Source organism: Oncorhynchus mykiss, chromosome 4 (genome assembly GCF_013265735.2).
Source record: "Oncorhynchus mykiss isolate Arlee chromosome 4, USDA_OmykA_1.1, whole genome shotgun sequence".
NCBI lineage: Eukaryota > Metazoa > Chordata > Actinopteri > Salmoniformes > Salmonidae > Oncorhynchus > Oncorhynchus mykiss.
The window spans coordinates 35,910,563-35,928,340 of NC_048568.1; the positions used below are offsets into that span (position 1 = coordinate 35,910,563).

Sequence of the window (17,778 nt, forward strand, 5' to 3'; positions counted from 1 at the left end):
GGCCTAATCGCCCAACATCAGTGCCAGACCTAACTAATACTTATTTTCCACCATAATTTGCAAATAAATTCATAAAAAATCCTACAATGTGATTTTCTGGATTTTTTTTCTCATTTTGCCTGTCATAATTGAAGTGTACCTATGATGAAAATTACAGGCCTCTCTCATCTTTTTAAGTGGGAGAACTTGCACAATTGGTGGCTGACTAAATACTTTTTTGCCCCACTGTACGTCTGTCGGACTGCCAGATGGTGAAGCGTGATTCGTCACTCCAGAGAACATGTTTCCACTGCTCCAATGGGGGTGAGCTTTACACCACTCCAGTGAACGCTTGGCATTGTGCATGGTGAGCTTATGTTTGTGTGCGGCTGCTCTGCCATTCATTAAGCTCCGACGGACAGTTCTTGTGCTGACGTTGCTTCCAGAGGCAGTTTGGAACTCGGTAGTGAGTGTTGCGACTGAGGACAGATGATTTTTCAGCACTCGGCGGTCTTGTTCTGTGAGCTTGTGTGGTCTACCTCTTCGCGGCTGAGCTGTTGTTGCTCCCAGATGTTTCTACTTCGAAAATAACAGCACTTACAGTTGACCGGGGCAGCTCTAGCAGGGCAGACATTTGACGAACTGACTTGTTGGAAAGGTGGCATCCTATGGCGGTGCCACATTGAATGTCACTGAGCTCTTCAGTAAGACCAGTATGCTGCCAATGTTTGTCTATGGAGATTGCATGGCTGTGTGCTTGATTTTATATACCTGTCAGCAACTGGTGTGGCTGATATAGCCAAATCCACTAACTTGAAAGGGTATCCACATACGTTTGGCCATGTAGTGTATCTAATGGGACTTTGTCTCCATATAGGTAGTACTTCAGGTCAAATATTCTCCTGGATCTCTAGTTATGACACAATGCCCTCGTCTTTCATTCACTCCCTCAGCTCTCAGCTCTTCAGTGTCTTACACTGCTATGCTGCTCTGTCATTGCTCATCCATATATTTATATAGTCTTATTCCATTCCTTTAATTAGATGTGTGTGTATTAGGTTATTGTTGTGGAATTTTTAGATATTGCTGCATTGTCGGAACTAGAAGCAAAAGCATTTCGCTACACTCGCATCAACGTCTGCTAACCATTTGATTTGATATATAAGTCCCATGCCAAATATGTGATATATATTCTGACTTAATGAGATCTGATCAGGCTGTAGTCCATGAGGTCAATTATTTTAATGGAATATTGTTTTATTTCTCCATTTCTCTATTCATTCAACTGAGTTCCATTGAAATTAATGTATTTTGGGAGGACGGTCTCTCTCTGGCCAGCCAATTTCTGGTGACTGTCTCTCTGGCCAGCTAATCAGTCTGGCCTATATGTTCACCATGGTGATTTGCCAGGTCTATCTATCCACGCTGGTCTCTGCCAGGCGGTTGTTCATGATGCCCAGGGCACCCACCCCTCCAGAGAAGCCGTTGTGGCCGTGGCGGGAGTTGGGTCCTGACTGGCGAGGGTGACCGTTAGCCATCTCTGACAGCTGCTTCTGCATGATGGCCAGGTTCACCTGAGAAATGGAGAGAAAGAGAGAGGAGAACTACTCTCAATGGCCATCAAACAAGTGCCAGACACAAAACATAGCAGTGAAAAAGAAAGCCATTGATATAGCAGCAATGCGGAACACCTGGGCAGGGACTAGGATTAGTTTGTGTTCCACATATGCTTCATAGTGTGGTTCACAGTACCAAATGTTCCAGGATCTGCAGCCCAAAGTATTTGACATATGTATTTGAACAGGGTCTTATCTTTTATTTTTATTTAACTAAGCAAGTCAGTTAGGAACAAATTCTTATTTTACAATGACGGCCTACCCCGGCCAAACCCTCCCCTAAACCGGACGACGCTGGGCCAATTGTGCGCCGCCCTATGGGACTCCCGATCACGGCCGGATGTGATACAGCCTGGGATCAAACCAGGGTCTGTAGTGACGCCACTAGCACTGAGATGCAGTGCCTTAGACCGCTGCGCCACTTGGGAGCCCTTATCTGGGAGCAGTATACATCATGTCCTCCATCTTCCCTCTACCTTATTGGCAGCCAGGAAATCTCTCATGGAGATCATCTCTCCAGACATCCTCCGCCCGTCCACCTCGCTCTCATTCACCGCGTCTGTCTCGATAGACAGGTCCCGCTGCGCCCTAAGATGTCCGGGCACCACCACGTTCCTGCGGGGGAGTCTCTGCTGGGGGTGGTGGTCCACCTTCCTCGGGCAGTGACATGGAGCCTCCATCCTCCTCAACAGCCAGTTCAGCACCTAGAATGAGATTAAGAATAATACAATTTATAATGAACAAAAATAAAATATAAACTCAAAATGTAAAGTGTTGGTCTCGTGGTTTATGAGCTAAAATAAAAGATCCCAGAAATGTTCCATATGCACAAAAAGTGTATTTATATCAAATGTTGCGCAGAAATTTGTTTACATCCCCGTTAGTGAGCATTTCTCTTTGGCCAAGACAATACATCCATCTGACAGGTGTGGCATATCAAGTAGCTGATTATGATCATTACATAATCATTACACAGGTGCATCCTGTGCTGGGGACAATAAATGGCCACTCTAAAATGGGCCATTTTGTCACACAACACAATGCCACAGATGTCTAAAGTTTTAAGGGTGAGTGCAATTGGCATGCTGACTGCAGGAATGTTCCCCAGAGATGTTACCAGAGAATTTAATGTTAATTTCTCTACCATAAGCCGCCTCCAACATCGTTTTAGAGAATTCGTCAGTATGTCCAACCGGCCTCACAGCCACAGACCACGTGTATTCACGCCAGCCCAGGACCTCCACATCCGGCTTCTAAACCTGCGGGATCGTCTGAGGGGGCAGGGGTAGGTCACGGTGCTGAGGAGTATTGCTGTCTGTATAAAGCCCTTTTGTCGGGAAAAACTAATTCTTTGCCCCTGCTCAGTCATGTGAAATCCATAGATTAGTTCCTAGTTCATTTACTTCTATTGACTGAATTCCTTATATGAACTGTAAATGAGCAAAAATGATGAAATTATTGCATGTGTCTCGTTCTGACCTTAGTTCTTTTGTTATGTCTTCGTTGTAGTATGGTCAGGGCGTGAGTTGGGTGGGTTGTCAACGTTTCTTTTTCTATGATTTGGGATTTCTGTGTTTGGCCTGGTATGGTTCTCAATCAGAGGCAGCTGTCATTCGTTGTCCCTGATTGAGAACCATACTTAGGTAGCCTGGTTTCACTTTTGAGTTGTGGGTGATTGTTTCCTGTGTCTGTACCATACGGGACTGTTTCAGTTTTCGTTTGTTCATTCACATTGTTATTTTGTGTTTTTGTAGGGTTCAGTTGTATATATTAAAATGGACACTTACCACGCTGCACATTGGTCCGACCTCTCTTACTCCTCGCCAGAAGAAGAGGACAATCGTTACAGCATGTTGCATTTATTTTTTGTTCAGTATATTTCTAAGCACAATTTTAACCAGTCTGTTTCTGCTCTCTTGCCAAGTGTTTATGGTATGGTCTTGACAAACCGTTTGTGTTTGTAAATTGGCTAGCTTGAGAGAACACCTGTTCTGACCATTTCACTCACCCTAGCAGAACTGATTGGGCTGTTTTCATGTTATCTAGAGCGTTGGTGACTGTAACTGTGCTGCTGGCAACAGTTTAATTATGTTTTTTTTGCTGACGTTTACTGACACCGGTCAAATTCAGCGGGTGTTGCGCATTTGTAAATTCAGCACATATTCTGCGCCCAGAGTGAATTTCCAAACTCACCCTAAGTACAATGGAGTTGGCAAGCTAGCACAACCATGAGCTTGAGTCACTCTACATAATAAAACAGATTCATCGATGAAAACTATCCAATCACACAATAATAATAATCCCACCTGTTTGATGACGATGGAGATGACGTTGAACAGCGAGTAAATGCAGCAGACGCCTGTCAGTATAAACAGGAAGTTGCCCAGCCGGTAGGCCGTCAGGTTCACGTTCCCCTCCTCGTACGCCAACCTTTGGCTGCTCACCACGTCACCGAACCCGATGGTGCTGAACGCCACAAAGCAAAAGTACAGAGAGTCTAGATACGCCCAGCCTTCTACAGCAGAGTACATTGCTGAGGCGCAGCAGGAAACCAAGATGGCAGCGGCGCCAAGGATCAGCATAACACAGTATACTGAAGGCTTCCACCCAGCTAGCCCCTCCCCCCTGCCACCTCTCCCGCCCCCACCGCTGCCCTCAGAGAGGCGTCGGCAGCCATTTTGGGGAAGCATGGCCTTGCGGCGGCGGCGCTCATGGCAGAACTTGAGGACGAAGGCGATGACGGTGATGACACGCTCCAGGAAGAGGTTGAAGAACAAGATGGTGGCGGCACAGCCGATGAGTCCGTAGAAGATGAGGAAGATCTTACCACCGATCGTCGCTGGCGTGGTCATCCCAAACCCTGGAAAACAAGATGGAGGAAGATGTTGTTATTATTAAGAAAACGGAATGAAAAGAATATTGGTCAAAACTAATAATGATGTTTTTGCTTGTATTTATTAGCCATTACATTGTTGCATAGATACATTACCAATAGAATAGTGTGACAAACGAAACTGGATCACACTGAACTGAGTATTTTGTTTAGTTAAATTAGTTTCTTCACAATGATAAACCAGTCAGTCTGAGCATATTGTTTACTGCCAGCTTTCACAGACAGGTGGAAAAGCACCTTATCAGATAAAGCATAGCTCACATGACACAGTCCCCAAATACAAGTATCACACACGCACACATTTTATTTCTCACTCTCTCCAGCTCTCTTTTCTCTCTCTTTTCTCACTTCTTCTCTCATTCTCGCTCCAGCCCCACCACTCCATTGCATTCTAGGAATGCCATCTTTCAGCCCAGTGGAGGAGAATCAATACCATCATTTCAAAGCTGTACAATGTTTTTTTTGTCATTCATCATTCATTTTTAAGTCATTGACTTGGCATATGAAAGATTTGAGAACATTGCCCTGTTCATGTAAAACATGTATAAGTATTCACAGCCAGTCTTCAAGGTTTACAGGGATATAGGATATGTCTGAAATGACACCCTATTCCCTGTGTGGCTCTGGTCCAAAGCAGTGCACTAGATAATAGTGTGCCTTTTCAGACTGTAGACATTAACCTATCCTTTGACCGTGATTGTAATAGTTTACAGAAACTGACTGCTTTACATGTACACTATGTCGTCTCTCTGTGAACGTTCCAGCCTGCCCAATGCCCAGCTTTCTGATCCTTCAGCCCATTGTGAACGTTCCAGCCTGCCCAATGCCCAGCTTTCTGATCCTTCACCCCACCTTGAGCGTTGTCTCTAAACATTTACAGCTTGTGCTCTCCTTGTGGGTTACACACGCACAAACATACAGACACACACACGTGGCTCTTATGGACTGATGTACAGAGAGCAAAGCCGTGATGAATCCTATGATGAGTCCAGTTCATCTAGTCCAGCCCTTGACTGCTCTCTCGGCTCCCTGTGAGTTGTCACTAACAATGGGTGCACTCGGGTGCAAAGAACATCTCTCTCCATTTACTTCCATTTACTGACTGCCTCTCGGCTTTCACCCAAAATCAATGGATTCACAGTGCAGGGCATCCATTAGTTCTCTTATTGGAGTATACAAGAAGTACAGTTATATATCCTACTCTATTGGACACAGTATGGTTGTATATCCTACTCTATTGGATGCAGGATGGTTATATATCCTACTCTAGTGGACGCAGTATGGTTATATATCCTACTCTAGTGGACGCAGTATGGTTATATATACTACTCTAGTGGACGCATTATGGTTATATATCCTACTCTATTGGACGCAGTATGGTTATATATCCTACTCTAGTGGACGCAGTATGGTTGTATATCCTACTCTAGTGGACGCAGTATGGTTATATATCCTACTCTATTGGACGCAGTATGGTTATATATCCTACTCTCGTGGACTCAGTATGGTTAAATATCTTACTCTATTGGGCGCAGTATGGTTATATATCCTACTCTATTGGATGCAGTATGGTTATATATCCTACTCTATTGGATGCAGTATGGTTATATATCCTACTCTAGGGGACGCAGTATGGTTATGTATCTTACTCTATTGGACGCAGTATGGTTATATATCCTACTCTATTGGATGCAGTATGGTAAAAAAAATCCTACTCTTTTGGACGCAGTATGGTTATATATCCTACTCTAGTGGATGCAGTATGGTTATATAGCCTACTCTAGTGGACGCAGTATGGTTATATATCCTACTCTATTGGACGCAGTATGGTTATATATCCTACTCTAGTGGATGCAGTATGGTTGTATATCTTACTCTAGTGGACGCAGTATGGTTATATATCCTACTCTATTGGACGCAGTATGGTTATATATCCTACTCTAGTGGATGCAGTATGGTTATATATTCTACTCTAGTGGACGCAGTATGGTTATATAGCCTACTCTATTGGACGCAGTATGGTTATATATTCTACTCTAGTGGACGCAGTATGGTTATATATCCTACTCTAGTGGACGCAGTATGGTTATATATCCTACTCTATTGGATGCAGTATAGTAAAAAAAATCCTACTCTTTTGGACGCAGTATGGTTATATAGCCTACTCTATTGGACGCAGTATGGTTATATATCCTACTCTATTGGACGCAGTATGGTTATATATCCTACTCTATTGGACGCAGTATGGTTATATATCCTACTCTAGTGGATGCAGTATGGTTGTATATCCTACTCTAGTGGATGCAGTATGGTTGTATATCTTACTCTAGTGGACGCAGTATGGTTATATATCCTACTCTATTGGACGCAGTATGGTTATATATTCTACTCTAGTGGACGCAGTATGGTTATATATCCTACTCTAGTGGATGCAGTATGGTTATATATTCTACTCTAGTGGACGCAGTATGGTTATATATCCTACTCTATTGGACGCAGTATGGTTATATATTCTACTCTAGTGGACGCAGTATGGTTATATATCCTACTCTAGTGGACGCAGTATGGTTATATATCCTACTCTATTGGATGCAGTATGGTAAAAAAAATCCTACTCTTTTGGACGCAGTATGGTTATATAGCCTACTCTATTGGACGCAGTATGGTTATATATCCTACTCTATTGGACGCAGTATGGTTATATATCCTACTCTATTGGACGCAGTATGGTTATATATCCTACTCTAGTGGATGCAGTATGGTTGTATATCCTACTCTAGTGGATGCAGTATGGTTGTATATCTTACTCTAGTGGACGCAGTATGGTTATAAATCCTACTCTATTGGACGCAGTATGGTTATATATTCTACTCTAGTGGACGCAGTATGGTTATATATTCTACTCTAGTGGACGCAGTATGGTTATATATCCTACTCTATTGGACGCAGTATGGTTAAATATTTTACTCTAGTGGACGCAGTATGGTTATATATCCTACTCTATTGGATGCAGTATGGTAAAAAAAATCCTACTCTTTTGGACGCAGTATGGTTATATAGCCTACTCTAGTGGACGCAGTATGGTTATATATCCTACTCTATTGGATGCAGTATGGTTATATATATCCTACTCTATTGGATGCAGTATGGTTATATATTCTACTCTAGTGGACGCAGTATGGTTATATATCCTACTCTATTGGACGCAGTATGGTTATATATTCTACTCTAGTGGACGCAGTATGGTTATATATTCTACTCTAGTGGACGCAGTATGGTTATATAGCCTACTCTATTGGATGCAGTATGGTTATATATCCTACTCTATTGGACGCAGTATGGTTATATATCCTACTCTATTGGATGCAGTATGGCTATATATCCTACTCTATTGGATGCAGTATGGTTATATATATCCTACTCTATTTTAAATTACAGAACATAAATGTGCTGTATTTAGTATTTCAGTACTGAATAGAAATGCATTAGCTGAGTTTGTCCAAATCCATTTATTTTATTTGTTAACAAGCAATAACGTAATTAAGAGACATTAAAGCCTTTAGCTGTGTTGCTTAGCTACAAAAGAACAGAGATAACAATGTCCCTTATGTCATGAACATCCCCTCCCCACCAGGCTTTTGTTTTGCATCACAGTCAGGGTCTTATATCACCCAGACTGAGAGAGAGATCCTGCTATGCCTGCGGAGGAGATTCCAAGTAATTGGCACTCAAGGCTGCACTAATTGAAGAGGTTTTCATATTCACACCAATTACAAGACACACAATAAGCCTAATTAGAACTTAATGGACATACATATTGAAGCATCATTTAGTTGGCTGTGATTGTTCTAGTATTGGAATAATTGAATGGTGCCTATTCATAATATAATAACATCCCTATAGTCTACACAAGGGTTTACCAAGTTCAAATTTGATTTGATTTGATTTAGGAGATGGTTAGGAAACCCTGCAAACAGAAATCATTTGAAAAGAACATTAGGCTAAGAACTACATGTTTTGGAGAGCTGAAAAATATTGTCAACAACTGGCCATTTATAATATGTTACACTTTTAATTGCCATGTAATATTATCTAAAGTAAGTTGTGATAATGATATGTGATAATGATATGATCTATAGGGTACATCAAATCTCACCTATGGTCGAGACCACTGTCCCCACGAAGTAGAAAGCACCGGTAAAGTCCCACCGAGGTCTGATGGTGTCCACGCGGATCCCAGCCACGTTCGCCTCCTCGTAGTTCCTCAAGAAGTTGTTCAGCTCTTTCTTGCTAAGGTTATACTTTTGGCTGAACTGTTCAAACCGCTGCCCCCAGCGCTCCTTCGCCTCCGCTTCCATCGGCTGTTCCAGTGCTGAAAAGACAGCGGCACCGCAGAGGAGATAGAGGATTATGAACACAGCTAACATAAGGAACCTGGCGTTATCCTCGTTGAAAGGACCGAAGCCACAACAGCAGCCGCTCCGGAAAGCCATTACGTAGGATAATCACCGTTCAACAGGTGATAGGGACGCGACGCATCGTTTTATTATGGAACAAATTATACACTGCTCATCATCTGTCTCTTTAGGTTTATCGTTGAAAATAAAAAATGGTCCAGGATAGAAACTGGTGAAATAGAGTTGGAGGCAGTGAGGATAGAGAGCCAGAGAGAAAAATATGAGAGTTTTCCTCATGGAGAGCAGAGAGAAAATATGTGATATGTTTCATCACGGAGAGCATAGAGACAGAGAGAGAATAAAATAGTTTTCCTCAGAGATTCAACAGTTGTTCACGTCACTGTGAAAAAACCCACCACAACAGTACCCATCAAAAGTTGTCAAGGATCTTTGACCATTAATCCAAGTCTAAAATGTCCGGTTATTATATGTTACAATAAACATATGGCGTCATCCTTGACAGTTGTGCGCTTGTCAAAAATAAATACATTACTTTTAACCTCCGTGATATATAGTTCAAATGTTGTTAAACAAAATGTCCTTTTAACCGTGTAAAACACTTTTTTTAATGTCACAACGTTTTTCAAGAGCACCAACATGGCTGTGTGGATAGCGAAATAGTTTACGACGATGCATTTGAGTTGTACCCTCAGCTTTGTCTCAAAAGAACGCCCCTCTCGCAGAGGGTGTTGAGAAGAAGACTTTTGAATAGTTTACACTGCATTCATTGAACGGTGAACTCTGTATGAACCCACGGTAAACTCAAGGCTGTTACACTCAACAGTTAGATGTCCGTCTGCAACAGTGCGCGTCTGTCTATCTGACCTCCATCTCGACTAGGCCACGCACTCTGAACAAGCCCCAGTCACAAACCCACACCCACCTCCTTCGCTGTTCAGGTGGAGACCTTTACATATGAGCGCAAAATAAAATAAACATGAAGCTACTGTATAAACTTCAGCTTTCATAAAACATTAATATAACACAACTTAACAATATGAACAACTGTGAATGTACTAAGTCAGTAATAATTACATAACTTATGTATTAATTAATTAAAAAAATGACAGAATGAAAACATTCTGGTTAAACTATCAAGTGGATCAAGACACTGGCCACCGTGTGACTTGAGGAGCCAGAAACAATGCTAAGCATGATTCCAACATTTGGGCAGTCTCCTGCCGCTGTCTGTCCACAGAGCATTAGAGAACGGCACCGTGACATCTTCTGTCATGGATCAATATGACTTGACCTTTCAGATCTGAGTCTGAACATTCATATGTTTGCGCAATGGACATCCAGGGACAATCTGAGCAAATGTCACTACTGTGGAACAAGCTGTTAAAATGCATTATGCACATCAGAGGAAGATGGAAAACAAAAGGCATTTTTTAAAAATATATCCTGCTTTGGATGGTTAGTGAACATAATCATAAAATTTTTGGTGTAACTGATGGTGACTTTAGGAAGATTTGAGGAACTAATACTTGCAGACAGAGCATAACCCACTCAGATCTCAGACAGTTGTTTAGCCCTGTGGATACTTTTGACAGACAGATTTGCAGCATGTCCACCAGGCTGTGCTCTTACAGAAGGCCACTATTTAGATTTTTAGTTAACCCCAACATTTCTAGTGGAAGTGGTAGTAACTTTGGCACACACTTTGAGGCAGAGAATTTCAGCTCCATGGACAGGGATTATGCTTGTTGACAGTACCTCAACATTACCGGTGTAACTCAAACATAGTTTGAGGCCAAAACATTTTGGAACCATGGACAGCTAATAGGCCTACACCTCTGGCCAGACTCAGCAGTCCGGTTCGCCCACCAACGTAGCCTATCTGTGTCGCCTCAGAATGTGATTTAGTCCCGGAGGTCAAATGTACATTGCTTGCAGCATAGGCCTACATGTTATGCAGTAGATCCTAAAGTTCGTCAGAGCTGTGTTTCTCCACCACAGCCCAGGTGTAGGTGTGGAGAGGAGGGGCTGCAACAGAATACATGTTTTGGCAGTTTCAAAGGAAAAGCTGTGTGACTCTATCTAACGTTACTTATTTACTTACCTGACCCTCGCTCCAGCTTTTACCAGGTTAGTTATAATAAGGGCCACCAACAAGTAACGTTAGTTAGTTAGCTAACTAGCTAGCTGCCTTCCTGCCTTCCTTTACTGACAGAACAGACAGGGAGCTTATATCAAAAACAAGCAAGCATCGACCTAAAGGCTAAAACTAGCCAGCCAGTCATACAGGGCATTCGGAAAGTATTCATACCGCTTCCCTTTTTCCACATTTTTTTAACGCCTTATTCTAAAATGTATTAAATAAAAACGTAAAGTTAAAGTGTGTGGTTCCCGATGTGCTCTGTTGAAGGGTATGTATCTGAAGGCTCTAATCTGTGTGTGTTTTTTTGTTGTTGTGTGTGTTTAATCAACCACTCACCAGCTAGCTAGTTAATAATATTTTGCTTCCTCTTTCAAAATATAATTTGGTGAATAATGGATAACTCCATCATTTGTAACGACTTTCTGTAAATTATTTTTTTGGTAGAATTTCTATGTTGAAGATTCCAATTCGCTTCATTTTTGTAATACATTAAACTTGATCATTCTTGAATAAGTACCTGCATTTCTTTTTGTTTTTCCTCTTTTTTTTGTCCACCTGGACGAAAGGAACACCTATGTGAGAATACTGTTCATTGACTACAGCTCAGCGTTCAACACCATAGTACTGTTGTGCCTTTGGCTCTGCCGGATTAAGTGATATGACATGCTATTCTATAAAATAATTTCTCTGTAATTAATATCACCTGATTGACCTAATCATGTAAATGTAATTAACTAGAGAGTCGGGCAACACAACATAATATTTATAGAGCTGTTATCTTCCGAATAAACTCTTAAAGACCTAGTAATATTTTACATCAATAGCAGTCAATATCAATCCTCATCTTAATTCAGTCTCATCTGAAAGTTTTACATTCTTGGTTATCTGCACAAACCCTGGCTAACAATTTGAATCAGCAATACAAAATTGGGTTTAATTATTTATTTACTAAATACCTAACTAATCACACAGAATTACACATACACATAATTAAATCATAACTTGATTACAAATTACATCATAAAGGAAAACGTCCCTAGCGGGCGGAACAGATATGACAGCTTGTTACACAAAGGAAAAGGGCTGGGTTTGAGTGAAAGAGCGGGAAGACTGAGGAACAAAGGGAGAAGCTGTGCTGTCGTAAATACAGTATCTGATGCATTCTAAATTACCGCCCATTTGGAAAAAGAAAATGCAATAAATATTTACTCTGAGCTGCGCTTTGGTAGGTTGGTGGTAGATGGAAGGCCGTGTTGCCAAACCGAGTCCTTTGAAGAATGTCTCTGGTTGTCAATTGGATACGTTGTAGTAATGTCTTTGGGTGATAGACGGGATACTCTGTCTGTTCCTTCCTAACCCTCGTTGCATCTGCTGTTGCTAACTCAACGGCTAGGAGGTATCACTTCTGTAGTGAATAAGAGTTCAAAGTTCATACCATTCGCAACCAAGCTGACGCTGATGTTGGCTTCGTTCTGTAGTTATTATCTGAACCATTCTGACATCGGACCGTCATCCTCACATCATCAGAACAGGAAGTTATATTGTCGTCAAGGGCCTATATAGGAAGGGAGAGGAGGGCGTGTTTGAAAAGTTTTATAGCCCATGTCCCTTCACAGGCGCGGGCCACTGAGTGAGCAGCCCTAACTTATGAAAACCCAAATCTCACATTTTAGAAGCTAAAATCACATTTCATCCCATCACGAATCATTTCATGTTCAAACATTTAAATTAAACAACAATTCCATGTGAATCCGATAACTCTGATGTGTAGACTTTCCGCTGTAGAGTTTGTCATCTTATCATTGATTAGAATGTCTCAGATGACAACCGAACTGACATCATATTCATTAAGTACCACCGCATATGTTCAATTGTTCGGATTACCAGAATATAGTTAATTTCCCCCCACCTACTGATGTTCTCAGAATCTCAATGTTAACCAAGGGTTTTGCAAATGTAACCTCAGTAGGGTAGAGAGAGGAAAAAGGGGGGAAGAGGTATTTACAACTGTCATAAACCTACCCCTAGGCCAACGTCATGACAGTACCCTCAAAGCTCATCACCAAGCTAAGGATCCTGGGACTAAACATCTCCCTCGGAAACTGGATCCTGGACTTCCTGACATGCCGCCCCCAGGTGGTGAGACTAGGTAGCAACACATCTGCCATGCTGATCCTCAACACTGGAGCTCCCCAGGGGTGCGTGCTCAGTCCCCTCCTGTTCTCCCTGTTCACCCACGACTGCATGGCCAGGCACGACTCCAACACCATCATTAAGTTTGCTGATGATACAACAGTGTTAGGCCTGATAACCGACAACGACGAGACAGCCTATAAGGAGGAGGTTAGAGACCTGGCCGGGTGGTGCCAAAGTAACAACCTATCCCTCAACGTAACCAAGACTAAGGAGATGATTGTGGACTACAGGAAAAGGAGCACCGAGCACATCCCCATTCTCATCGACGGGGCTGTAGTGGAGCAGGTTGAGAGCTTCAAATTCCTTGGTGTCCACATCAACAACAAACTAGAATGGTCCAAACACACCAAGACAGTCGTGAAGAGGGCACGACAAAGCCTACTCCCCCTCAGGAAACAAAAAAGATTTGGCATGGGTCCTTAGATCCTCAAAAGGTTCTACAGCTGCAACATCGTAAGCATCCTCACCGGTTGCATCACTGCCTGGTATGGCAATTGCTCGGCCTCCGACCGCAAGGCACTTCAGAGGGTAGTGCATACGGCCCAGTACATCACTGGGGCAAAGATGTCTGCCATCCAGGACCTCTACACCAGGCGAAGTCAGAAGAAGGACCTAAAAATTGTCAAAGATCCCAGCCACCCCAGTCATAGACTGTTCTCTCTACTACTGCTTGGCAAGTGGTACCGGAGTGCCAAGTTTAGGACAAAAAGGCTTCTCAACAGTTTTTACCCCCAAGCCATAAGACTCCTGAATAGGTAACCAAATGGTTACCCGGACTATTTGCCCCTCTTTTACGCTGCTGCTACTCTCTGTTTATCTTATATGCATAGTCACTTTAACTATACATTCATGTACACACTACCTAAATGGCCCGACCAACCAGTGCTCCCGCACATTGGCTAACCGGGCTATCTGCATTGTGTCCCACCACCCGCCAACCTCTCTTTTTACGCTTCTGCTACTCTCTGTTCATCATATATGCACAGTCACTTTAACAATACCTACATGTTCATACTACCTCATTAAGCCTGACTAACAGTTGTCTGTATATAGCCTTGCTACTCTTTTTTCAAATGTTTTTTTACTGTTGTTTTATTTCTTTACTTCCCAACACACACACACACACACACACACACACACACACACACACACACACACACACACACACACACCTTTTTTTCCCGCACCATTGGTTAGAGCCTGTAAATAAGCATTTCACTGTAATGTTACCTGTAAGAATACCTGTTGTATTCGGCGCACGTGACAAATAAACTTTTATTTGATTTAACCTATTTTGATCCTCTATCGTACAGTTTCCATTAACATCTGTTACTTCCTATATTTCCATTATTAGTCTAATCTCTTTTGACCTAAACTGCTTTTGCAGGGGCCTCCCACTCCTCTTTCTATTCTGGTTAGAACCAGTTTGTGCTGTTCTGTGAAGGGAGTAGTATACAGCGTTGTACGAGATCTTCAGTTTCTTGGCAATTTCTCTCATGGAATAACTTTCATTTCTCAGAATGAGAATAGACTGGTGAGTTTCAGAAGAAAGTACTTTGTTTCTGGCCATTTTGAGTCTGTAATCAAACCAACAAATGCTGATGCTCCAGATACTCAAGTAGTCTAAAGGCCAGTTATATTGCTTCTTTAATTCGGACAACAGTTTTCAGCTGTGCTAACATACTTGCAAAAGGGTTTTCCAACACTCCATCTACTTCTTAGAGTACCGTATTTCCACTTCAAGGGTGGAGATGGAGAGTGACCGCATTTCAGCCGTGCGTAATTGGCCGACTCCCACCACGGTAAAGGAAGTGCAGCGGTTTCTAGGGTTTGCCAACTACTACTGGAGGTTTATCCGGGGCTTTGGTCAGGTAGCGGCTCCCATTATCTCACTGATGAAGGGGGGACCGGCGTGTTTGCAGTGGTCAGCTGAGGGGGTCAGGGCTTTTGGTCAGCTGAGGGCTCTGTTCACCTCGGCTCCCGTGCTGGCTTATCCGGATCCTTCTTTGGCGTTCATAGTGGAGGTGGATGCATCCGAGGCTGGGATAGGAGCCGTGCTCTCTCAGCGCTCGGGTACGGCACCAAAGCTCTGCCCCTGTGCCTTCTTTTCGAAGAAACTCAGCCCAGCGGAGCGAAACTATGATGTGGGGACCGGGAGTTGTTGGCTGTCGTCAAGGCCTTGAAGGCGTGGAGACATTGGTTTGAGGGGGCTAAACACCCTTTTCTCATCTGGACTGACCACCGCAATCTGGAGTACATCCGGGAGGCAAGAAGACTGAATCCTCGCCAGGCAAGGTTTTTTACCCGTTTTGTTTTCACCCTATCCTACAGATCAGGTTCCCAGAACGCGAAGGCAGGTGCACTGTCCCGGATGTATGACGCAGAGGAGTGGCCCATGGATCACACCGCCATCCTCCCGGCATCTTGCCTGGTGGCACCGGTAGTGTGGGAGCTGGACGCGGACATTCGTGCCCTTGGCAGAGATGGCCCAGAACTCACTCCTCCCCTAACCTCTCCCCCTTCCAGTGCGTACTGAGGAATCAGCCGGTTCTGGCGCCTTGGCATCAGAGCCAGATCGAGGCTCCTGCGGTGGATGACTGGTTAAGGCGCGCTGAGGAGACATGGGACGCCGCTCATGTGCACCTTCAGTGGGCTGTGAGGTACCAGAAAACCTGCACAGATCGCCACCGCAGGGAGGCCCTGGTGTTCGCACCGGGGGACCGGGTCTGGCTCTCGACCCTCCACCTGCCCCTCCACCTGCCCTGCCGGAAGCTGGGCCCGCAGTTTGTGGGGCCATTCAAAGTCCTGAGGAGACTGAACGAGGTATGTTACAGGTTACAGCTTCCCCCCGATTACCGTATTAACCCCTCGTTCCCATGTGTCTCTCCTCAGGCCGGTGGTGGCTGGTCCACTCCAGGAGTCTGAGGTGCGGGAGGTTCCTCCTCCCCCTCTGGACATCGCGCATACAGTTAGATCCATACTGGATTCGATGCGTCGGCCTTCAATACCTTGTGGAGTGGGAGGGGTACGGACTGGAGGAGAGATGCTGGGTGCCGGTGGAGGACGTGTTAGAACCATCGATGCTGCAGGAGTTCCACCGTCTCCATCCGGATCGCCCTGCGCCTCGTCCTCCGGGTCGTCCCCGAGGTCGGTGTCGGTGTGCTGGAGCCGCACATCAAGGGGGGGGGGGTACTGTCACGACTTCCACCGAAGTCGGTCCTTCTCCTTGTTCGGGTGGCGTTCGGCGGTCGACGTCCCCGGTCTTCTAGACATCGCTGATCCACCTTTAATTTTCCATTGGTTTTGGATTTGTTTTCTACACACCTGGTTTTCATTCCCCAATTACATGTTCATGTATTTAACCCTCTGTTTGCCCCATGCCTTTGTGCGGGATTGTTTCTATGTTCATTTCGGAACATGTATATATATATATATATATACTGTTATATTCCGAGAAAAATAAGGCAGTGTAATGTCTTATGCATTACACTGCCCATAAAGGAATACCCAAGTTGAACTTACAATCGACTCTGACGCAGTCATGGCACGATAGCCAAGGATACATCCAGTACTGACAATCCAGAGTGAGTAATCCTGTAAAACCAACCCTCTCTCCACCCATACACATTTTGTTTTTTATTCCAGGGTCGTTGCTATATCACTTTGGCTGTTTTACACCTAGGCCTGTATCATTAGGATCAAAAATATAAAAAGGTAGCATAAATAACTTAAATAAAAATATATAATATACCACTCTCTCACTTAGAGAAGCGCTTCCAGTAGCCAGTTGTTGTGTTAGTTCTACTGTTAACTTTAATCAGTTTATCCCAGTGTTAACCAGCCCACCACACACTAATGGAGACAACAACCCCGTTGACAATACCTAATCAATTTGCCGTTGTGTATCGGAACAATAATCATCCTTTACATGTTTTATATTGAGATGTGTTTTTAAATGTAAAAAGTGTAATAACACCAATTATTTTAGGATCGTACAGACCTATTTCAATAGAGAACCTAGGCAGGTTTCTTATAATATGATCCTTTATCCTAGCCCTATAATAAATCTAAATAAATGCATATTTATTAAGTTTTATCTTAAGAGCTAATTGTTCTTCCGATTCACATCGGCGAACAAGGGCCGCACTATATAACAGCTTTTAAGTCATAATATACCTGACCTTTACAATTAGGCCATATCATCTCAAACTAAAAAAACAGCCTTGGTATTTCTACAATCTTCCATTTAAATAAAGAAGAAATCATACAGAAAAAGGTCTGCCTTACCCATCTTCACCTTCCCCTAAATCAAAACCTTACGTCTAAACAGCCCAAAGCTCCATGTTGCCTAGATAGAAAAAGGGTACGTTCATCGTACCCATTCTGAACTACCATAAGTCCAACCTTTTTTAAGTCCATGTAGTCCACGGTTCCATACTGCATGAATAAACAAATAACAAGTTGTTCATGCAAAAAAAAAAAACGTTTTTGTAAAAAATTAATGAATCCATATTTGTACATATTTGTACTGTGTAA

At 43.2% G+C, this 17,778-nt stretch overlaps 1 protein-coding gene across 1 annotated transcript; it reads right to left on the reverse strand.

The window, feature by feature from the left end:
- Positions 1-1,265: 1,265 nt before the first annotated feature.
- Positions 1,266-8,991, reverse strand: LOC110520989 (potassium channel subfamily K member 13-like). The gene is made up of 4 exons (XM_021598432.2): positions 8,645-8,991; positions 3,902-4,455; positions 2,072-2,299; positions 1,266-1,553 (listed from the first exon to the last, which is right to left on the reverse strand). Exons 1-4 carry the CDS (start codon positions 8,979-8,981, stop codon positions 1,392-1,394), a joined length of 1,281 nt encoding a protein of 426 aa, XP_021454107.2. The 5' UTR covers positions 8,982-8,991; the 3' UTR covers positions 1,266-1,391.
- Positions 8,992-17,778: the final 8,787 nt, after the last annotated feature.